The following is a 23,441-nucleotide window of genomic DNA, read 5'->3' on the forward strand; positions in this document are numbered from 1 at the left end:
AATTCCAGTACGGAAAATGTGACGTGACCCAGGAGTCTGTGTCCCAGGTCCTGGTCACCCTGCGAGCATTGCTGGGGAAGGTACTTTGGGTATGTCTGTCCAGCCTATCAGCCTAGCTCAGACTCTCCCCTTCTCCTCTTTCTCCCTCCCAACTCCAGTCCCCATGGGAGTGTTTGGGATCCGTGCACAGAGCTTGGACTGCAGAGCCATTCTTTTCTCTCCCTCTGTCCTCAGTAGAATGGAGAGTGAAACCACTGGGTTCTCACTCTAGGGTTGAGAGTCTGTCTATGTTGAAGCAGATAATGCCCCCATCAGACACAGACACTGACTCTCGGCACTGGCATGCGCACGCGCGTGCACAGACACACACACACACACATGCACACACACACACACACACCCGGAGTCAACAGCATTCATGGCACATCTTCCAGGCAGGCAGGCAGGCAGGCTGGTGCTGGCTAGGGCAGACACACACCCTCTGCCTGGGCTTTCTCTCTCACACCCAGCCCAAGGCTCCTCCCACTCCCAGCCACAGTTCCTCCTGCCCTCCTCTCCAGCCTCTCCCCTTCCAAATCCAGGCCTAAAGGTGAGGGACAACTGGCAGCCAGGGACCCAGGCGCCCTAACTCCTGGAGCTTACTCCAGGCAAGATGACAGGGAAGATGTCTGTGAGCCCTGGCCTCAGCACCCCCAGCAACAGCCACTAGTCAACCAGTTTGCTCCTGGGACCAAAGGACTGAGGTGGGCTAGGGGAAGGGAGAGGCTACTTGGATCTGCAGGTGAAGGCTGAGCAAAGAGTAAGGGCAGGAGCATCTATTCTAGATCTGGCATACTCCTGCCCGGCCAATCCAGCACTGGGAGGGAGTGGGTACCGCCCCATTGCCTACCCTGGGGAGGCGCCAGAGACTGGCCTCGCAAGAGTCACAGCCTGGCCACAGACAACTCAACTAGTCCCCCCAAAAGGCAGAAAGGAGAAAAGTGCCAGAGAGAAAAGGTTGGCATCACGGGGCCAGGACACTGACCTCCTCTGCCAGCCGTGCCCGGCCTCCCAGAGGATGGAGTCACGGAAGCCTAGCAAATGGGAGGGGCAGAGACCCAGGCGTCCCGGGCCGCCCCGCCCAGTCCCCCTCCCGCCCACCCATCCCTCCGCCCCCCAGCCCCAGGGCACAGAGGAGGGAGCCGGGCAGGGGCAGGCAGGGGAGGGAGGAGCGAGGGCGGGAGGGGGAGGAGGGAGTTGGGCAGGGAGGGAGGTGGGGGGGGGTGGGGAGGGAGAAAAAGAAAGAAAATATTTTCCGTGTCCCCGCCTGCAGAGTCAGTGTGCGGTTTGGGAGAAAATGTGTCGGATATTTTGGGGCGGTCACGTGGGCGGGCGGGCTCCGAGAGGCCCCGGGACAGTCCCAGCCTAGAGCCGTGCCCCCCCAGGAGCCCCCCAGTACGGCGAGCCCCGGACATTGCGACGCTCCATCCAAGAGACTGCCCGACGCCGGGACCTCGGGGCTCCGCCGCCTCCCTTCCCCCTCCCACTCCAGGTGAGTCAGGCGGGGAAGCAGGCTCGCCCGCCCCGTCGCCTGGGTCCTCCGGCGAGGCGGCTGGGGGAGGGGGCGCGGAGGAGCTGCACGGGCGAATGCCCTCCCGAGGCTGGCCAGGCTGGCCGCCGGGCTTGAGGGGGGCTTCTTGCCCCGACCCGGGCCAGTCTTGCTGTGGGAAGGGAATGGGGAAGATTTTAACAGGCTGAGGATGGGCTGGGTCATCTGCCCTTCATTTTGGTGCATAGCAGAGGACAGCATTTGGGGAAGTCTTCAGCCAGGGGGCATTCCTCCTTATATTTTTGTGCTGGGAATGTGAGAGAAGACAGGGTTTCCTCTCGCGGGGAGAGACTACCACCCCCTTACCCCCGGGCTCTGAGGGGTAGATGTGATGTTCCATGCTGGTCCAAGTTCCTCCCTCCCCAGTGGAATGGGACAGCTTGGACATCAGAAGGCAAGGAAAACGTCCAGAGGCAAGTGAGCCTGGCCCTCCGCGCCCAGGAGTTCCGAAGGACTGGTGCATAGGATAGGGATCTGTGAACTTTCCTTGAAGCGCTGGATTCCCTCCCACACGTTCCCAGCCCAGGTGCGAGCCTTGGCTCCCTCCAGCCAAGGTGGGGGGCACCTCTGGAGTATTCTTGAGGGAAGCCCAAATGGAACAAAGAAAGAGCAGGAAGACCGGGACAGGGACCCAGGAGCGCTGGTCCCAGAGTTCCACTGACGCTGCCTCTCTGTCTTTAGCAGCTACGGCCCAGTTCCCTCAACCTGACCCAGTATGTAGAAGCCAGTCTCTGCAGGCGGCCAGCCGGTAAGAAGATGCTTGGTTGTTAGTGGTGGTGGGGGCAGGGGAGCCTGAGTAGGAGGTCTTCAGGGCAAGAAACTGAGATGACTGTCCCGCTTTAGGGCTCTGGTCCTGGGCAGCTGGAATCCCAGTCCTCAAGTCTGAGGCTTCTGCCCTTAGGGTCAGATGCTGAGTTGGGGTCAAGGACCATAGCCAGCATCTCATATCCTTGAGGCAAGTAGAGAGAAGACAGGGGAGTGGGGGTAGTGTGTGCAGGGTACCTGGAGCTTGGGTATCCCATATAGACAGACATACACACACACACACACACACACACACACACATACGCACTGTGGCCTACAGCCTAGTAGGCAGCATGGGGCACGCCCCCCCCACACCCCGGCACACCCCCACCCCTGGCTCAGAAAGCCACCTAACTGGCACCTCCAGTTCCCCCCTCTGCCCCACCCTGCCCATGCCCTCTGATGCCCACACACATTCCACTGGCATTGCCTGCCTGCCTCCTGGGCACTGCCCCTCCCTGGGGCTAGTAGGGTGGAGGGAGGGCACCTGGAGATGAGAGGTGGAGACTCAAGGGTCTGGACTCCCCCAGGGATGGCACAATGCCAAGGAAGCCTGGCCCACTGCTGCCTCCTGGGGAGCAGGCTGGGGGCCCAGGCTAGAGCAGAGGATGCCTGGGTTCTCTGCCCAGGCTGGAGATGGGGTCATGGAAAAAGGTGGTCGTGTTTATACAGAGGGGAGGGGGGCAGCGGGTGGAGAGTGGCCGACAAGAGCAGCTTTGTTCCAGGCTCTGGAGCGGGCAGGGCGACAGGGAAACATACCCCCCTCCATCCGGCAGCCCCCTTCATCCATGCCCTCCCCTCAACTCCACCTCAGCTCTAAGAGAAGCAGCTTTGTAAGAGCCCCTCTCCCCTAGTCCGTCATCCCCGCTGCCCCACCATTTGAGATGGCATCTTAGTAGAGGAAGAATGTTCTCTACTTTCCATGAGTCCCCCAAAGAACCAAGGCACCTGGGGCCTCAGTTTAGGACTTCCTTTTACTCTGCACTGCCTTCAATTCCTTAGTCCATTCTCCTACCCTGGGTTTAAGACCCTCCCCTTCTCTTCCCAGCCACGACAGAACCAAGGCTCAGAAATGGGAGGAATCTCTACCCCCTTCCTCTCTTCACTCAACTCCCAAGTTCCTTCTCTGAGGCAAAATAAGAGGAAGGCCAAGGACAACTCTCATTGGCTCACATGCAGCATCATTCCTTGGTGAGGATCAGGAGCTGAGCATCCCTCTGTGGGGACCCCCCACTGCCCTACCTGCCTGTGTTTCCCATTGGTAGGTGAGAAGCAAAGACAAGGAGGGCTAAGGCAGAGAGCCCTGTTCCCAGTCTAAGCCAAGTCTGGGGAACATGGGGATGGGGGAGTCCTCTAGTAGCTTCTCACCCTTGTCATTGGAGGGGTTAATCCACCTGGAATGTGGCCTGGCCAGTTGAGCTGTGGCTCAGGGGCCCCCAAACTCCTGGCTCCATCAGGGCTTAACTAGGGATGAGAACTTCGGAGGGGAATAGGAGAAGGAAAAGGAGAGGGACCCTGGAGGCTTGGAGCTCAGACTTTTAGGGCCTGCGAAGACACTGGGCTAAAGAGTTTGAGGGTGCTGGGTGTATGGGTGGTGCCATGGTGAGGGGCAGGGGATGCTTCATTCATAAGGGCTGAGTGAAATGTGATGGCGTTGGGGTCTGGGTTCTTGTAACCTCCATGACAGTTTACCCTCAAGGGCTTGAAGGCCAAGGTAGAGGAGAGAAAGAAAAACAAGCAAAAACAAAAATAAAAACCAGAGGTATAAAGACTGAGAGCTATACATCCTAGAAGCAAATACTGATGGAAAGAAAGGCAGATATACCCATCCCCTACCTCTGGGCCTGCCCACCCCATGGTCTCTCTGCATTTTAGTCTCTTGGCCCTTCTCTGCCCTTCATAGCAGTCTGCTATGGCTCTGACTGGTGGAGATACACAGGCTGGGGTGACTTTTCCTCCCTAGCCCACTAACTGCCTAGAGAGGTGAGAAGTTCTGGGGCTCCTAGGAAAGCCAAACTTTTCCTTTGTCAGGGGATGAAGATAGGAACCACCTACTTAGCACTAGGATTCCCATCTCCTCTCTCTACCTCCTTCTCCTCCCCTTCCCCTGGGCTCAGGTTTAAACTCTTAGAGGGAAGCCTACTTTTGGGGGAGGAGAGGTTGCAGGGAGAACTTCCTAGAAACAGGGAGCCCAGGGATAAGAAAGAAAAGGAGGCAGAATGCCCGGGCGTGTCGCTCACGCCTGTAATCCCAGCACTTTGAGAGGCCAAGGTGGGCGGATCATCTGAGGTTGGGAGTTCGAGACCAGCCTGACCAACCTGGAGAAACCCCATCTCTACTAAAAATATAAACATTAGCTGTCTCAACAAAACAAAACAAAAAGAGAGAGAGAGAGAGAAAAGGAGGCAGAGAAGTAAAGTCAGCTGACCAAGAAGCAGCTCCTTGGCATCATACACTTGGCACAAGTGGGGGCTCCATCAACATCCTTAGATTTGAAGCAGTGGGTACAAGAGGGCTTAGAGGGTGAGGAAAAATTGGAGACAGGAAGAATTGGGAGGGGAAACTGGAAGAGGGAGTGTTGAGGAAAACAGAGAGGGAAGTGCTTACTGAAGCAGAGTATGGAGGAAAATAAGGTACAAAGAGAACTAATATGAGACATTTACATCACATTTCCTATGTGCCCTACATTATGCCAGACACTTGACATTGGTTAATTTATTTAGTCCTCACAATAACCATATGAGGTAGGCCCTATTATTAGTCCCAAGTGACGCATGAAGAAACTGAGGCACAGAGAGATTAAGTGACATGCCTGAAGTCCCACAGCTAGCAAGTGGTGGGGTACAGTCCAGGTAGTCTGGCTCTAGAGTCTGTCCCCCTAACCTTTGCCTTGTACTCCTCTCCAGAGAGCTGTAGGGCTCCCAGGTTATAACAGAGTTATGTTTGCCTTCTCCAGGATGGTAAAGAGTTTGAATCTGGGCTCCCCCACTTGCAGCCATGTGACCTTAAGCCAGTCACTTCACCTCAGTTTCCTCATATGTGAAATGAGAATCATAACTCCCAGTTCACAGGACTGATGTGAGGTTTAGGTCAAATGCTTAGCCCAGTTGTGGTGATTCATGATCACTTCCCAATCTAGGAGTTCTCTCCACCAGAAGTCCTCAGACCATCATTCACCTTGGGACCTCAGTTTAACCTTTCCTGGAGCTCCTCTGGAGAGTTTCTCAGAGCCTGCATAACCCCCTGCCGTGCCCTCTCTACCACACTGCAAGGGCCCTGAGCCAGGGCAGGATAAACTGTAGCAGCACAGAGGGAGAAGACTGCAACTGAGAGAGGGTCACAGGGCTTGGAACCTCAGAGTGGTCATTCTCTCATCTCTCCTTTCTCTCTCTTTCTCCCTAGGACTTTTGGAGGCCCAGTGGGCAGGCCAGGCAGGGCGGGTACGGAGCCTCCCAGGCTGGGGCAGTGGGCATGGGCAGGGGCTGTGGCTGAAGACCTCGCCCGCCCACTGCAGACCCCAGGGGACTCTCACACCGCAGCTGCCATGGCCACCAATAAGGAGCGACTCTTTGCGGCTGGTGCCCTGGGGCCTGGATCTGGCTACCCAGGGGCAGGTTTCCCCTTCGCCTTCCCAGGGGCACTCAGGGGGTCTCCGCCTTTCGAGATGCTGAGCCCTAGCTTCCGGGGCCTGGGCCAGCCTGACCTCCCCAAGGAGATGGCCTCTCTGTGTGAGTCTCAGGGATCTTGGGGAATGAAGGCAAATGTTAACAAGAAGGCATCAGGAGGGTGGATGGTAAAAGAGTTGGCACCCCAGTTAGGAAGGCAGGCAGGGGACAGGGGTTTGGCCTAATGGAGTAGTAGTGAATAATGGAGGGTGGCAGTGGTGGTGAGGAAGGAGTTTGGATGTGGACTCAATGGAAGTGTTTGCAAATGAGAGTTCTCCTGCTCAAATAGGATAGGGAGGTAGCAGGCCTAAAACTTGGGGGGTGGGTATCTAAAACTGCCTCCTGGGTCAGTCAACTAGTAGAGGGGAATACCTTTGTGTGGGCAGCTGGGGGTGGGTCTGGTGCAGCGTGAATCTGCTGCTTGCTTGCAGTGGGGAGTTGGAGGGAGCCAAACTGGGAAGCAGAGTCTGGGAGGCCAGTCACCTGGCTCTGTGATCAAGAGGTGAAATTGGGCTGGGTGCAGTGGCTAACGCCTGTAATCCCAGCACTTTGGGAGGCCGAGGTGGGTGGGTCACTTGAGGCCAGGAGTTCGAGACCAGCCTGGCCAACATGGTGAAACTCCCCCTCCGTTAAAAATGCAAAAATTAGCTAGGCGTAGTGGCGCACACTTGTATTCCCAGCTACTTGGGAGGCTGAGGCACGAGAATTGCTTGAACACAGGAAGCAGAGGTTGCAGTGAGCCAAGATCTTGCCACTGCACCCCAGTCTGGGCGATAGAGTGAGAATCTGTCTAAAAGAAAAAAAAAAAAAAAAAAGAAAAAGGCTCACGCCTGTAATCCCAGCACTTTGGGAGGCCAAGGAGGGCGGATCACCTGAGGTCAGGAGTTCGAGACTAGCCTGACCAACATAGTGAAACCCCGTCTCTAAAATTACAAAAATTAGCCGGGTGTGGTGGCGTGTGCCTGTAATCCCAGCTACTTGGGAGGCTGAGGCAGGAGAATCGCTTGAACCTGGGAGGCAGAGGTTGTGGTGAGCTGAGATCGTGCCACTGCACTCCAGCCTGGGTGACAGAGCGAGACTCCATCTCAAAAAGATAAAAAATAAAAAAAGAAACCCCATCATTACTAAAAATACAAAAATTAGTGGGCGTGGTGGCGCATGCATGTAATCCCAGCTACTCAGGAGGCTGAGGGAGGAGAAGCGCTTGAACCCAGAAGCGAAGGTTGCAGTGAGCCAAGATCGCGCCACTGCACTCTAGCCTGGGCGACAGAGCAAGATTCTGTCTCAGAGAGAGAGAAAAAAGGTGAAATTGCTTTGAATTACGTGGAGGCTGCAAAAAGGGGAAAGAAATCCTGTGCCAGGTCCCCAAAGATGTGTGGGGTCAGGAGACTGTGCTTCTTGGTTCTGGGGAGGATGGAAATGACTGCAAAGGAGGTAGCTTTTGTACCATAAGTAATCCAGAGAGGCAGAGGGGGTGTTCCAGAAGCATCCTCTCCTCTAGCAGTGTGGATCTGGGCTCCTCCTCTCCCTGCAGGTCTGGCATAGAGCCTGCATGCTGTGCAGATCCCTACTTGTTCCCCAGGCCTGCCCTCTTTGGGTTAAGCCTTTGAGTGCTGACAGCAGCCAAGGCTTGGGCCTCTCCTCTCCTCCTCCCTCTGGGACCCCTCTCCTCCCAGTTGGTAGTCATTCCTCCTGGCCAGGCCATTACAGGTGGGGGTTCCAAGCTGGTTAAGAGAAGGCTTCAACTGGGGACAAGAGAAGGTGATTGAAGGGCGGGGGAAAGAGCAATTTCAGAGACAGAGTTGGAGAGAAAAAGACAAAAAGATAAACGCACATCCTTCATGGCTCCACGAGCGCAGAGACAGAGGTAGAAGAGAAGGCGCCCTGCTTCCAGGAGGGGGCACGCAGAGGGTTGTGTGTCTGTATGTGAAAGGGGTGACTAGGCTGGGCTGGCAGCTCCACTGGAAAGAGTGTGTTCATCGGAGAAGGGGTGAGTGTGTGGTGCCTCCAGACTTGATGCAGTTGTGTGTGCGCAGCATCTCCCTGGGCCTCTGCTCATGTACAGAATTCCAGTGTGTGCAACAAAGAGTCAGTGTGAGGAGTGAGGAGGGATTTTGTAGTGCTGCTGACGCTGTGGCTGGCGTTTGGTGAAGCCTGCTGGTGGCATGTCTGTAGTCCAACAGGGGTTATTTGAGTGGCATGTAGGTGAACAAGACAGCACAAAGTACCCTTTTTGGAAACTACAGCTGGGCTTCCCCAGACTTCATTTTCACCCCATGAATCTGTCCTAGGGACCTGGGGAAGTGGGAAGGAACCACCCTCCCCACATGAATGTACTTCTGGCAGAGAACCCTACAACTCAGCCTCTTGGGACTTGATTTTCCCAGGTTCTGGGAGAGGCAAGTAAAGGAGATGGAGTGGAGAGGGAGAGGAGAGAGAATGGTAGTGGGGATAATGCTAGAGCTAGTACCCAGTCCCCAGTGACGTCCCCCTTGCGCCCCTGTGCCATGGACACACTGAGATCAAGGTCAGGGTTCAAAGTGAGATTAAGGTAGGGAAGTGGTCAGGCCGGGCTCCATCTTCGAAGGCCATGCTGAAGGAGGGGGCTGAAAGGAGAAATCCAAGGGAGGAGCCAGAGCCAGGGCAGGTAGCTGGGGAGGGTGCGGCTAGCCTGGAAGGACAGGCCTGGGCAGGGAAGTGGCAGGAGGGAGGAGGGGAAGGCTTGGGGGTGGGTCGCTATGCGGCTTTAATGGGGGTGGGGCATGCAGCACCTAGTGGTAGCAGAGAGGAAGACATAGGGGAGAGGAAGAGATCCAGGAGTCTGGGAAACCTTCCAGAGTGGGAGAGTAGCAGAAGGATGAGAGAGTGTCCTCTCACATTTCTCCGACCTGCTGTCCCTTTTTGGCTGGGAGCATCTAGTGGAGAGGGTTTAGAGGCTTAAATCTGATGCCAAAGGCATACTCACATTGAGTTTGTGCATCTCATCACCCTCTCCCTTATTCTATGGATGACACACACACATTCTCTCTCACACATAGACTAAGAGAGGTGGCCCTTGAAGAGGTCTGGCACTTCTCCCTGGGGCTGGCTCTTGGATCTTATTGCTGGGTCCCTGCCACCTTGGGAACATCCTTGTTGAGAAGTGAAGTCTTGCTCTACTTCCTGGGGCTGTCTCGGGGTCTGAAGGGGGGTGAGACAGGCATCTCAGAACTGCCTGGTGGTGGAGGGGAGGCTCAGGGAGCACGTGCTGCTGAGGCAAGCACAGGCCTGTGCTCATGGAAAGCAGAGGGGTGTGTGTACGTGTGTGTGCGTGTGTGTGTGTTCATGCATGTGCATGAAACCTCAGGTGTCTGTGTCCCTATGTATCTCTATGTTTGTGAATCCTAGTGTGTTCTAGATTTGCTTTCTATAGGGAACAGAGTGTGATGAAAGAGAAGGGAAGCCTTGCCGTCCTCCCACCCCTGAGCAGATAGCTGTGGTCCTGATGACCTAGCCCAATTTGTCCTCTGAACCTGGTGATGCTGCCCTGGCCATGGGGCCACTGTCCCTGGGGCAAGGAGCCCAGATTTCACCACACTAAGTCACCACACATGGAGAAACTGAGGACAGGTTGGCACAGAGAAAGTCTTGCTTAAAAGAAACTGAAAAAGAGAGACTCACAGACAAGACAAGGGACAGCTACCCAGGCCCAAAGGTGCAGACACAGAGAAGCCAGGCACTGGGAGAAGCAAGGAGAACAAGCAGGCGGGTAAGGGCAGTGAGGCCTCCTCCAGGAAAAAACCCCAGTCGACTGCCTCTTTTCCCCTCCCCTCCCCGGTCTCTCCTCCTCCGGCACAGGCTCCAGCTCCAGGCCGACACAAACGGGGCTTTGATTGCAACAGGAAACCTCTTGGGCGGGGAGGGGGGGGCGGGGGGGGGCGGGGGGAGCCGGGCAAGCCGCCGCCGCCAGGGCCCAGGCTGCACCCCCCTCTCCTGGCCCCCTACCCGGTCCCAGCCCCCATCCTGCCCAACGCGCCTCACATCCCTGCTTTGGGCCCCACTCTCATTCACACCTCCCTATTCTTCTGCTCTTCTGCTGCCCCCTCCTCCAGAGACCCCCTCCCATTGCCCTTCAGGTGGGACTCCTACCTCAGGACTTACCCTTCTGGCAGGGCCTGCTTTACTTTGAAATGCCCCCTTTTCAGCTTTTCGAGGGAGGGTTTTAGAAAAAAGGGAGAATTTAGCGTGAGGAATTCAGAGCCAGTTATCCTCAAGCCCCATCCAGAAGGTGGCAAGGAGGGAAAGGCAGGGTGCATGAGGAGTTAGCTGTCCCTGCCCTGCCTCGTCCTGGCCAAACTCATCCTTGCCAGGGTGGCAGGGACTCTAAGGGGTGACCCCAAAAGAATCTGAGTGTTAATGGCTTTGTTAGTTGGGAAGGGGTACTCTCCTCTTTGCCTCTAGGGCTATGCCTTTGTGGGGCTCTAGCTGGGAGGGGGGTATGCCCTGGTGGTGGGGATCATAGGGAAGGGGGTGAGTCAGGCAGCAGCCCCCCTTCATACTCCCACCAGGATGGTGGAGAACATCTGGTTCCCATGAAATGCTAGAAGGCTAATGGGTGTAATTGCTGCAATAAGGGCTGGGGAAACTTTGGGGAAAAGAGGGGGCACTAGATCCCCCACCCTCTTACCTTCTCCCCAAGGCTGTACTAAGTCTGTCTAGAATGGGGGGGTCAGGGTTGATGGGGAGGGCGGGCCTGACACCGTAATGCCTGGTCCTAAGGACCCCCTCCATGCAATGCCTGGGATGCACACACAGATGGGGTGATGAGTGGGGTGCATCTGGTGAAGAGAAACGGGGGCTATTGAGGACTCATGGCTTCCTGGAGCCCTCCCCCAACTCCTCCTGTGCCCTCCTCCCAACCCCCCTCCCTGTGGCCTGGCCACTTCTGGTTCTAATTACCAACCAGGCAGGCCTGACTTAATTGGGACCTTTCAGATTTCTGAGGGGGAAGGGGGGTACTGACAGCTTGAAGTTGACTAATCAAGGCTCTTTCCCTCTTGTTTTCGGGGTACTCCCTATTTTGCACTTAACTGTTTTTGTTGTTTGCCGCTGGTCAGATTCTGATTCAGAAAGTTCTTTCTTTCTCTCTCTCTTTCTTTCTTTCCTCCTTTCTCTTTCTTCCTTTTTCTTTCTTCTTTCTTTCTCTTTCTTTTCTTTCTTTCTCTCTCTCTTTCTTTCTTTTTTTTGTGGGGTTCGGGTGACTGGATTCAGAAATGGGTACTTGGGGTTGGGGGAGGAGAAGGGAGTTTACACTGGGTTGGAAAGAGCAGTGCATTCCCTCTCCATCCCTGCTTCAAGCCCCCTAGTCAGCCTTGCCACCCCGAGGTTTCCTCGCCATCCACAAGTCAGGCCTTTTCCCAGCCCCGGCAGCCCCCCGCCCCTCCCCCGCGCCCGCCATCCCTCGCCTACTCTGGCACCCCTTCCTGCCCTTTATTCTTCCAACAGGCGCCCCACTCCTGCAGCACCCCAGTGCGCCCCCCACCCGGTACAACAGATTCTTAGAAAAGCGCGCCCCGCCCTGGCCCAGCCACAGCCGCCTGGCGGGGGAAGGGCCGGGCCGGGCGCCGCTCCCGCTCCGCGGCGCTGCCCGTGTGAGCGGCGCTGACAGAGCCGGCTGGGCAGGCAGGCCGGGCGGCCCGGCGGCTGAGGGCGGGGCGCGGGGGAGGGGGCGGTTTCCGGGAGTCGCCGCTGCTGGCGCTGTCCGGGGCCAGGGTCCCCCCATTCGGCCCTGCCGGGCCAGGGCAAACTTCTGACGTGGCCAGCCCCCCGCCCACCTCACCCCCTTCTCCGCCGGGCGAGGGCGCTCAGTGCCGGAAGGGGCAACCCAGGGAACAGTGTTGCGGCCTTGGAGAGCTGAGGGGCACTAACCGAAGGGAGGGCAGTTATGCCTAGGCTAGAGGGTATTTAAAGACCCTGAGAACAGTCAGTGACCAGAAGCGCCCCTATTGCCGAGGGAGCCCTTGGCAGTGAGAAACTGGAGGAGGGGAGTTGGCCATCAGGGGCAGATTCATCGAGGCGCAGTTGGCACGGCAGGCACAGCTTATGGGGTAGTTTTGTGCTCTAAAAGTGAAGTTATGTTCGAGGAAGGAGCATCGAGAGAGACGGTCGAGGCGCTTAGGGGGCGTCAGTTGCGGGATAAGGCTTCGGGGACTCGGAGGGAGGCGGCCCGGGCCGCGGCGGAGGGCGGACCGCTCGGGCTAGGAGGGGTAGACTCTGGCTGCGCTGGAGGGGGCGGGGGGACTCCGCGGCAGCGCTGGAGACGGCCTGGGCGGGGTGGGGCGGGGCCGGGTCAGGAGGAGGTGAGCGCGCTCGGCCACCCGCCCCGAGGGGGGTTCCCAGAGAGTTCACGGCGGGAGCGCGCTCCGGCCCTAGGACCGCGGGTGGGGAGACGGGAAGGAAGGAGGAGGCAGCGCGCGCCGAGCCGCAGGAATGCACTTTTCGGCCCAGAAGCGGGCGCGCGGAGGGCGAGGGCGGAGCCAGGCCTGGGAATGAGAGGGGTGGAGGTAGTGCAGGTCCCGAGCCTCAGGAGAGCAGCTGCGCGCGGGGACCTCCACGTTCCCCTCTCCCCAGTCATCCTTAACACCCCTGTATTGACTAGTGTGAAAAAGGGAGAGTTTGGGGAGAGGGAAAACTCTGAAAGGAAATGCTTATGCTTGGTTCCTCCTCTCCTTCCTCCAACCCCGACCTGGGCACGCGCCTCAGTGCAAATGCATGCAAAGCCTATGAGCTGTGGAGAGTATGCCTGCAAGCATTCTCCCGAGCAAGGTGTGTTTGCACAAACGTGTGTGCACCTATGATTTTATATGCGTGCTCACATGTATGTGCACTCTTGCATATTTGCAAATTCTTGGTGCCTGATAAGATAAATGCATGCACGGATGTGTGTCTAAGCAAGCGCGCGCGCCGCGGAGCGAGTGTACGTATGTGTATGTGTGCGCTCCACTCTCAGCTTTGCTCATCTCGGTGCCCGGCCCCCTTCGCTCTCCAAGCCCCACCCCCCACCCCTCCGGGCTTCGCTTTTAAAAAAGGTCTCCCCAGTGCTAGCTGCCGAAGCACCCAGATAAGAGCTGGACGGAGGCTAAAGCGGCAGCCCCAGCTTCGCGCCCCGCCCAGTCCCTTTCCCCTGCTGGGGATCCCCCCTCTTCCCCGCCCACCCCTTACCCGCATGCAGCCCAGCGCCCTATGCTAGCCCTCCCCCTCCCCCCCTGCTGGAGCGGGGCGCCGCCGGGGGAGGAGGGGGAATCGGCTGCGGGTCCTTGGTGTTTCCAGCACCCAGTTTCCCTTCAAGCCGGGTCGCGATGTACGACTGTATGGAAACGTTTGCCCCGGGTCCGCGACGGCTGTACGGGGCGGCCGGGCCCGGGGCCGGCTTGCTGCGCAGAGCCACCGGCGGCTCCTGTTTCGCCGGACTTGAATCTTTTGCCTGGCCGCAACCCGCCAGCCTGCAATGTAGGTACCGGAGTCCGGGGCTGGGGTGTAGGGTGCAGGAGAGGGTGGGATTTACTCTTTCCGTGTGTAAAGAGTGGAACTGAGGTGCAAGGAGGAGCTTCTGGCCCTTTCTATGTAAGGTACTGGCCCTTTAAACGTGGGGGCCTCAGCGTCTCCTTTGCGTGTGTGCAGTAGTGTTTGGAGTGTGTGTGGTTTTTATGGTGGGTGTTTAGCTCGAACCTGTGGTTGATGCCACTCCAGAGTTCCTGGGGATAGGGAGAGACCGAGGTGTGTGGGTAGTTTGCGCCTTCACGTCCGTGGCCCTGGAAGGATATGACACTCAGGACCGTGGGTAGCGTTTGTAAAGCCCATGTGGGAAGCTGGCAGTGTTAAAAATATCGTTTGCAGAGCGTGTGAATCCCTGGAGTGTGCAGCGCCTTGCCTAGGTGGTGTGGGTGTGGGAGCAAGGGTCTCTCCACCAGTGTCGCCTGCGACAGCTGCCAGGTCCACATGGTCTGTGAAGGGATGTTTGTGGCGTGAGGCCGGGAGGGCGTGTGCCCCTGCGTGGCTGCGGGGGCGGTTTTGGAAAGTGCTGTGTTCGAGAGTGCATCCTGTGTGTTCTCATGCCGGGTGGAAAAGGTTGTGCACACAAGAGGGAGAAGGCTGAGTTTTGTACGCCACCCCCATATAAAAAAAGAAATGTTTGGAAACGTGTATGCGGTTATATGCAGAGATTACTTTTTCCTATGGCTCCAACACACACAACTTCAGCAGGAAGCGAAAAGTTTAAAGCAAAGTCTGTGTGTGTGGTGGGGGGTGGCCTGAAGTTGACAGCGGCAGGGCGAGTACCATTAACTGGGTCCCCAAATATCTATCTTCCCCCTCCGTGAAATGGGAGATGCCAGGCCTGGGGCCCTGGAACCCCTTTCCAGAGCAGTAATAAAAAGCTGGGGACTGAGAGGCAGTAAAAATGAAGTCCAGATGAGAGGCGGCTTTGAAGCTTGGGCCGCAGTGCCTGGCGGGGGTGGGGTGTGGGGAGGGGCCAGGAGCGCAGCCTGGAACACCCCCCAAATTTACCCTGGGCTGGGATGTGCTCGCTGCCTGGGTGCGGACGGCCCGGGGATGAGGGGCTTGGGGGCACGCTGGGAAGGGTGGGAAGGGGCGGGCAGCGGGCGGGGCGGCGGGCGCTGGGGGAGTGCGCACGCCAGGTCACCAAGCCCCCGCCAACGCGCCTCGCTCCTTGGCACCAGGCAGCGCTGTTTACAAGTTCGGATTTTTTTTTTTTGGTTCCAGAGCAGAGCTGCTCAAATTTAACAACTGGGAAGCTGGAAGAGGGAGATGGCAAACCAGGAGACTGGACTTTACTTTACTTTTGGGTGGGGTGGGGGAAGAATTAAAAGTGTGTCATTTAAAGAACCCAGAAAGCATGGAACTATTGCTTTGCACCAAATCCCTGTGAATTCTTAATTTCCTCTCATTGCCCAATGGGATAGGGAGTTGGGGTATGCTATATGTTGTGGGGGTGCTGAGATGGAAAGAATCTTTCAGGAAGGGCTTCTGGGGGCTGGGCAGAGACCCTGTCTTTTTTCAGGCCTATGGAAGAAGCCCTTTGGGCTTGACTGGCCCTAGGTTTTTGAGTTTTAATTGGGACCAATAATTTTGGCCTCTGGGATCCTGGTGGACACACAAAGCCAGCTTCAGGCCTGCCCGCACACACTTTCAGAGGGAAGGCTGCTTGGGGGGTGGAGGTGGGCTGGATGTGTGTGTGTGTGTGTGCCTGTTTGGAGGCTTTGGTGTCCTGGTGCTGCGTTGGCAGGCTGGGGTGTTTGTCTGGTGGTAGGGCTGTTCCCTTGTGTGGCCAAGTGCTGGGTGTTGTGTGTCAGCCTTGTGACTGGTACATCTACCTCCACGGTGTAGCTGGAGTGAGTCTGTCTCTATTCTGGCTGTGTGTCTGTGCCAGAATCTAGTGAGGGTTCTAGGATCCCATTGTAATATGCCTGCTTTGGTGCCCTGTGTGTTGTTAACCTGTGAGTGTGTGTGTCTCCAAGGAGGTGTGTGCTAGATTGTGAGTCCAGGCTGCTCAGCTCTGAGCCTCGCAGCTGGGAGCGTTTACAGCCGGTTATAAAGAGTTTGTTTGAAGCTCCGCGCAGCCTGGTCAGGAATTTCCTCAATTTCAGCAATTTGGGCTTTAAAAGGAGAAAACCCCAGAGCCCACCCCCATCCTCCCCAGCAGGGGCCCCTGCCTAACCCAGGAGCTGCATCCCAATGGTGGGGTCTAAGCCCGAGTCTGGGGAGGGGATCTGATTGGAGTAGGCGCAGTTAGCTTTCTGGGGCCTTGACCTCGCAGATTGACCTCGGAGCCACTAGGCTGCACTTTAGGGTTCAGGGGGTGGGGATGTGACAGTACCACTTAGACGGGAAAGTTGCCCCCGGGCCTGTCTCCCTAAGGCCCCCAGTCTTATAATTGGCTGGCACTGCCCCATGCCAGTCTGACCGCACCCAGGCCCTTGCGCAAGAGAGGAAATGAGGCAGCGCTCTGCGGGCAGGGAGGGCGTCAGTGCCAGAGTGAGCACCACCCCACGCACAGGCCTTGGGCAGAACACGTGCCCTTGGACGACACAGTGGTGGGTCTGAGGAGTGAGGAGAGGTTGGGAAAGGCATTCCAGCCCTCCTCACATCTCTCAGCACCAGCCCCTCCTGGAGCCCCCATCCCTAGTCTTGAATAGACTCCAGGCACCCTTCTTTCCCTCCTCTCCTCTCTCCTTTTTCTTTGGGTAATCTCACTCTGGCAGGATTCTTATGCTAATTGATTGTATGTGTGTTGGGGGTGGGTAGGGCTTCCCTCCTGTGGGGTGGGTGGAGCTAGCGTGGAACCCTGGCATCCTGGGCATTCCTTCCGCCCTTCTGGCTGCGTTGGGGCGGGCTTCTGACCAGGTGGGCTGCAGAGGGTTAGAAGGGAGAAGGTGTTCATGAGGTGGGTGCGTGGGACACACCTTAGGGAGGGTCTTAAGAATTTTTTTGCATTAACTTGGGCCCTCCAGGTTTGGGCAACAGGTCCTACAGGTTGAATAATTTACAAATTTTCCGAGCCTCTGAAGACCAACCACACATGCGTGCACACACACACACACACACACACACACACACTTACCCAGCAGCCTTTTGAACAGAGCAGAGCATGTCCTCCCCATACTGTGGGGCTGAGACCCCTTTTGAGCTGCAATTGGGTATTTTCAGAGTGAAGACATAAGCTCAGAGAGGGTCCAGAAACAGGTTCCCTCCCCCATCAGTCCTGTTTACCTACTGTCACCTGACTTCTCCAGTTTGCTACACCTCCAACGGCTTCCAGACCTGAGAAACTGAGCAAACACCTCAGTCTCTGCTTCCCCAGCTTCTCTGACTCACAGCCACTTGGATCTGCTGGTGGTGTGGCACTGAGCTGGTCACTTCCCCTCTCGTGGCCTCAGTTTCTTCAGGCGTGAACCAAGGCTGTGGTGCATCCTCTCACTCACTCCCCTGAGACCTTTGCCCCATTTGCTCCACTGTCTCTGATGGTTATTCAGGGGTAGTGTGAGAGAGATAAGCCTGAGGAGTTATCCCCCCTGTACTACTGGAAAGGAAATGAGGTCCTGGTTTACCTGCTAAGCATCCCAGCAGGTCATTTGGCCAGTACCAGCTACAGGAAGCCTGTCATTGCCTACCTGCCCCCAGAGTTATTGCCCCACAGGGAGGACAGTGGGAAGTAGACTACCTGACAAAGATATACCAAAGAGACAGAGAGTGACTAGAGAGCTCAGAGCTGCAGGGCTTTAACTCTTCTACCCACCTCCTGGATAGTTAGGGAAACAGGCCCAGAGAAGTCAATTTCCAGAATGGCCTTGGTCTGGAATTTGGAGGATTAAACATGTCATACAGGGTGAGGGCTGGCATTCTTGTGAACAAGTTGGTTAGACTGTGGAGGGTAGAGGGTGAACTAGGGTCACAACAAGCTGTGTTAATAGTGGTCATTAAGAGGATTCTGACAGTGCTTACTGCTGGGACTAGTGCACTGTGGTAGTGATGGCTGTCACCGGTGGGCCAAGGAACAAATGCACATGGGGTGTGTGTGATGAGGAAGCCTGGAGGTCTGTGGGGTCCTTCTCCCCTGACCCTCACATCACTGCTTCCCTCCCAGCGGTGGAGACACAGAGCACCAGCTCAGAGGAGATGGTGCCCAGCTCGCCCTCGCCCCCTCCGCCTCCTCGGGTCTACAAGCCATGCTTCGTGTGCAATGACAAGTCCTCTGGCTACCACTATGGGGTCAGCTCTTGTGAAGGCTGCAAGGTGTGTACATGGTGGGGGTGGGCAGACGGGGGATCCAGTTACCCTAGTAAGATGAGAGACCAGGCACACAGATGCTGTGTCTGAGCAGCATTGCTTTGCACATAGGTGGTTAATAGATTAGGTCAGGCTTGGGGCAACCTGCAAGGCCAGTGAGAGGCTGGTACTCCCAGCATTGTGCTTCAGAGGCCCTCTCTCTTTCCGTCAACTCCAGGGCTTCTTTCGCCGAAGCATCCAGAAGAACATGGTGTACACGTGTCACCGCGACAAAAACTGTATCATCAACAAGGTGACCAGGAATCGCTGCCAGTACTGCCGGCTACAGAAGTGCTTCGAAGTGGGCATGTCCAAGGAAGGTAGGCTGCCATCCTTGGCTTGGGCAGGAGCACTTCGGTCCTACCCTATGGCTGTGGCCCTCTTTCCTCTGGCCACTCCCACTTCCCTGACCTCTGAGACTTGGCCTGCCCTGGGGTGCTGCCTTCTCCCAGGCCAGTCTTATTTGATTAGCTCCATTCAACCAGGAGGCCCCACCATTTCCCATTCTCCCTCTCAGGGAGCTTGACTCTTCCTCTGAATGGGTGAATAAGTAGGGTCTCACATTCCCCCTGTTTCATGGGGGAAATGAAGCCAGTGGGCTTGCCAGTCCCTTTCCCTCCCCTGGACTGAGCCAGAGATGGATATGGGGTGGCTCCTCCTCTCCACCCCCCCCTCGCCCCCATTGTGCTGCCAAGGCTATAAGTGGATATCCTGCCGCCTGCATATCCTGCCCCCCCTCCCCCAGCTCCTGCAGGGTGACAGGAAGGGCAGGATGGAGCCGAATGGCCTGGGGAAGGAGCAGGGGCTGCAGGCCCTGGGTGGGGCTGGGGAGAACCAGCCTGGGAATAGGAGCTAATATAGGTGATAGGGAAACTGAGGCAGTAATTACAGTGCCAGAGAATAGATATTCATGATAAGGACTGAGCATATTAAATTAGGGTGAGAGAGGACACCCAAAGGGAGGCTCTGAGGGTCCTGACCCTCTCCTTGCGCCTCCACCCACAAGCTGTGCGAAATGACCGGAACAAGAAGAAGAAAGAGGTGAAGGAAGAAGGGTCACCTGACAGCTATGAGCTGAGCCCTCAGTTAGAAGAGCTCATCACCAAGGTCAGCAAAGCCCATCAGGAGACTTTCCCCTCGCTCTGCCAGCTGGGCAAGTATACCACGGTGAGGAATGGGCAGAGCCCAGTGAGGGCAGGGCACTCTTCACTTTGGGGAATGGGGCTGGGTTGTGTTGGAGGCTATCATCGACTGGTGCTGAGGACAAGGAGGGCATCAGAATGCAGAGGAGAGAGCTTGGGATATTGGTAGAGAGAAGACAGCCCCCAGAGGTGGGCCTTAGCTTGCCTTCCAACCTTCTACCCCTCCCCTCTGCAGAACTCCAGTGCAGACCACCGCGTGCAGCTAGATCTGGGGCTGTGGGACAAGTTCAGTGAGCTGGCTACCAAGTGCATCATCAAGATCGTGGAGTTTGCCAAGCGGTTGCCTGGCTTTACAGGGCTCAGCATTGCTGACCAGATCACTCTGCTCAAGGCTGCCTGCCTAGATATCCTGGTAAGTTAGGCCATGTGGGTCCTGCCACAGCCCGACCCACATATGGGACCCTCAACAATTCCTTGATCCATGCAAAGATTTCCTTACCCTGCACCCCCTGCCACACATGTGGGGACTCCTCAGCTCTCTTTTCGTCTTAGCCTCTGCCCCTATGACCTGATCCTAGACTTTTGGATGCCCTGTCTCCTCCTGACTTCCCAGGACTACCCCTGCCAAGCCTCAGATCCTCCACCTCTGCCTTCTCCATGCCTGCTTCAGGTTGCACTCACTGGGGACCTAACCTCCTCACTTTCCACTCATTCCCTCTTTTCCCCATCCCCCAGAAACAGCACTAACCCTCCTCCACCCCCCACCTCCAGATGCTGCGTATCTGCACAAGGTACACCCCAGAGCAGGACACCATGACCTTCTCCGACGGGCTGACCCTGAACCGGACCCAGATGCACAATGCCGGCTTCGGGCCCCTCACAGACCTTGTCTTTGCCTTTGCTGGGCAGCTCCTGCCCCTGGAGATGGATGACACCGAGACAGGGCTGCTCAGCGCCATCTGCCTCATCTGCGGAGGTGCGGGGGCGCCCCCTGGCGTCTGCTCAGTGCTCAGTCTCCTTTCCCACCACTCCATGCGGGATCTGTCTGGGAGGGGGCGTGGAGGACCCAGTGGTCTCTTCTGCTGGTAATTCTTGCACCTGGCCCCATCCAGCGAGTTCTGAAACCCTGTACAGGCTTCCCAAAAGGCCGGTTGGGGATCAGCCATCTGTCACTGTGTCTTCCCCATCTCTTCCTTCCCCTCTCACTCCAGTATACTTGTCCCCATAGACCGCATGGACCTGGAGGAGCCCGAAAAAGTGGACAAGCTGCAGGAGCCACTGCTGGAAGCCCTGAGGCTGTACGCCCGGCGCCGGCGGCCCAGCCAGCCCTACATGTTCCCAAGGATGCTGATGAAAATCACCGACCTCCGGGGCATCAGCACTAAGGGTGAGTCATGAGTGGGTGTCCCCTCTCTGTCTTCCCAGGGCTGTTGGTCTCCCAGGTCGGACAGGAGGACACACAGAGACAAGAACAGAGTAGTTGAGAACCAGGCAATCTACACTGGAATCCTAGCTCTGCCACATAGTAGTGGGAGACTTTGGGCAAATTGCTTCTAAACCAGTACTGTCCAGTAGAACTTTCTGCAATGATGGGAATACAATAGTCTTTAGCCACATGTAGCTATTAAGCATCTGAAATGTGACTACTGCAACTGCAGAATTGAATTTTTAATTCAGCACAATTCCAAGTATGTGTGTGTGTATATATATATATATATTTAGAGACAAAGTCTTGGGCAAATTGCTTTACTTTTTTAATCTTGTTTGTAAACTGGGCTATTCTTCACGTACCTTGTAAGGCTGTCTTGAGGACTAAATTAGTTAATATACAATGTAAAGCCAGGCACCATGGTGCACATCTGTAGTTCCAGCTACTCAGGAGGCTGAGGCAGAAAGATCAGTTGAGGCCAGAAGTTGGAAGCTGCAGTGAGCTATGATTGTACCTGTGAATAGCCACTGCAGTCCAGCCTGGGTAACCCAGCAAGACCCTGCCTCTAAAACAACAACAACAACAACACAACAAAAAAAACCTGTAACATATACAGTGTACTTAGAATTGTGCTGAATTAAAAATTCCATTCTGCAGTTGCAGTAGTCACATTTCAGATTGCCACATGTGGCCAATGACTACTGTATTCCTATCATTGCAAAGTTCTATTGGACAGTCCAGGCTTAGAAGGATGTCTGGAACATAGTGTTTGATAAATATTAGCTGTTGTAATAAATGTTATTAAGAGAACAGGACTAGGAACAAGTGACAAGCTCTGGACATTCGAGAGTGGGGTACTTGGGGAGTGGGGTTGGAAGTTGTGTGCATTGCGCTCGCTGAAGAGACAGCCTGAAAGAATGGGATGAATGGGCAGCAAGCCTGGTAGAGAAGGCCAGGTAGAGGTTCCAGGCAGAGGAGTGGCACCCAGGAAGCCTAGTGAGAAGAGGATGAGCTGGGGACGGAGAGGTGGTGGGCCTGTGCTGGGCGCCCCCGAGGGGAGTCAGGGGCAGTTGAGAAAGGTTAGGGAGATGGCCTTAAGGGCCATGTGCCTCTGTCCTCCTGAGCCTCTCTCTTTCTCTCTCCATTGTAGGAGCTGAAAGGGCCATTACTCTGAAGATGGAGATTCCAGGCCCGATGCCTCCCTTAATCCGAGAGATGCTGGAGAACCCTGAAATGTTTGAGGATGACTCCTCGCAGCCTGGTCCCCACCCCAATGCCTCTAGCGAGGATGAGGTTCCTGGGGGCCAGGGCAAAGGGGGCCTGAAGTCCCCAGCCTGACCAGGGCCCCTGACCTCCCCGCTGTGGGGGTTGGGGCTTCAGGCAGCAGACTGACCATCTCCCAGACCGCCAGTGACTGGGGGAGGACCTGCTCTGCCCTCTCCCCACCCCTTCCAATGAGCTCCTTGTTTTTGCCAAAGTTTCTAGGGGTGCCTCTGTGTTCATCCCCTTCCTGATCTAACCGGCTCCCTCGCCAGTCCTGGGGGCCTGCCCTGCTCCCACCAGGAGAGAGGGCAGAGGGATGAGCCTGGGTTTGGACTCTAAAATCTCAGCACTGCCCCATGGGTCCTAGACTTCCCAGGGCAAGAGGAAGACCCTGCCATTCCACAGCCCCTTCCTCTGCCAGGTGCTTGGCTCTCTGGGAGCAAACAGGAACACTAGAGACCAAAAAGGGGACAAAGGAGAAGGGCTGAGCCCACCTTCTTGCCCCTACCCTTGGTGCCTAATGCTGTGTGATGCACCTGCAGGGTGTGTGCTAGCCTCTGTGCCCCGTCCTTGTGCCAGGTCAAGGTGGGGGCAGGCTGGGCCCTGCATTTCTGGGGCAGGAACAGAGGGTGAAAGGGACAGATAGATGCAGGTCCATTCTGCACCTCTTGGCTCGGGTGCAGAGTTCACCCTGTGCCCTCCGTTATAAGTCCCTCCCCCAGCCCTGTCATGTGCCTTGGGCTCCTCCTGCCCTCCATCTCAGCCATCGGGGCAGGGACCCTCCTACACTACAGAGGGGCCAGGGGATCCCTCTCTCCCTAGTGCCTTCCACCCTTTACTCCCCAGAGCAGCTTGGCCCAGGGAGGGGGGATGCTGCTTAGCTGATCCCGCCCTGACCCAGAGGAAGCCTCTATTTATTTATTAGCTTTTGTTTACACCGTGGAATTGACCCCTTCCTCCAGGGGTCTTGGGTGGGGGAGCCCAGGGCCCCTGTGACCCCTCCTTTTTTCCTCCAATCCCCAGTTTGTATTTAGCTACCAAATAAGATTCCCATTGGCTCCCTGTGTTCTCTTGGGGGGTCAGGGTGCTGTCCCCTCCCCTCTGTTTACATCTCCCCTCTACCCCGCTGTATCGCATATTGCTGAGTTTTCTATTTTTGCAAAATAAAGTGATGGAAACTCATGAGATGTGGCTCCCTTTAGGAGGTGGTAGGGAAATGACCAGCTGACCTGGTGAGGGAGCTGAGTGAGGAGGGAAAGCTTGTAATTGATTGGACTTTGCAGCTTTCTTGGTAGAAGAAAACAGGATGAAATGTGCCTGGATTGTGGTGGGGACAAGATGGGGGAAAGGGAGCCCATGGGGACTCACCCTGAGTGACCGGGTTTCCCACAACCACCAGGTGTGGGTTCAGAATCTCACTCTGTCGCCCATGCTGGAGTGCAGTGGTGTGATCACGGCTTACTGTAACCTCCACTTCCCAGGTTCAAGCAATTCTCTTGCCTCAGCCTCCCGAGTAGCTGGAATTACAGGGGTGCACCACCACGCCCGGCTAATTTTTTTTATTTTTAGTAGAGACAGGTTTCGCCATGTTGGCCAGGCTGGTCTCGAACTCCTGACCTCAGGTGATCCGCCTGCCTTGGCCTCCCAAAGTGCTGGGATTACAGGCGTGAGCCACTGCGTCTAGCTTGGTGTGGGTTCTTATGTTGGATCCTATGGATCTCTGGGAG

General features: G+C 56.3%; 1 protein-coding gene across 1 annotated transcript; it reads left to right on the plus strand.

Moving 5' to 3' along the window:
* The first annotated feature begins 573 nt into the window (after window positions 1-573).
* Window positions 574-22,896, plus strand: RARG (retinoic acid receptor gamma). Its single transcript, XM_003831024.5, is given in 12 exon segments — window positions 574-589; window positions 1,313-1,531; window positions 2,270-2,336; window positions 5,795-6,120; window positions 17,699-17,847; window positions 18,059-18,200; window positions 18,887-19,047; window positions 19,258-19,434; window positions 19,794-19,998; window positions 20,251-20,409; window positions 21,602-21,774; window positions 21,776-22,896. Coding segments are annotated over 9 exon segments (1,377 nt in total). The 5' UTR covers window positions 574-589; window positions 1,313-1,531; window positions 2,270-2,336; window positions 5,795-5,936; the 3' UTR covers window positions 21,803-22,896.
* The last annotated feature ends 545 nt before the right edge of the window (window positions 22,897-23,441 follow it).

Source organism: Pan paniscus, chromosome 10, assembly GCF_029289425.2.
Source record: "Pan paniscus chromosome 10, NHGRI_mPanPan1-v2.0_pri, whole genome shotgun sequence".
Taxonomy (NCBI): Eukaryota; Metazoa; Chordata; class Mammalia; order Primates; family Hominidae; genus Pan; species Pan paniscus.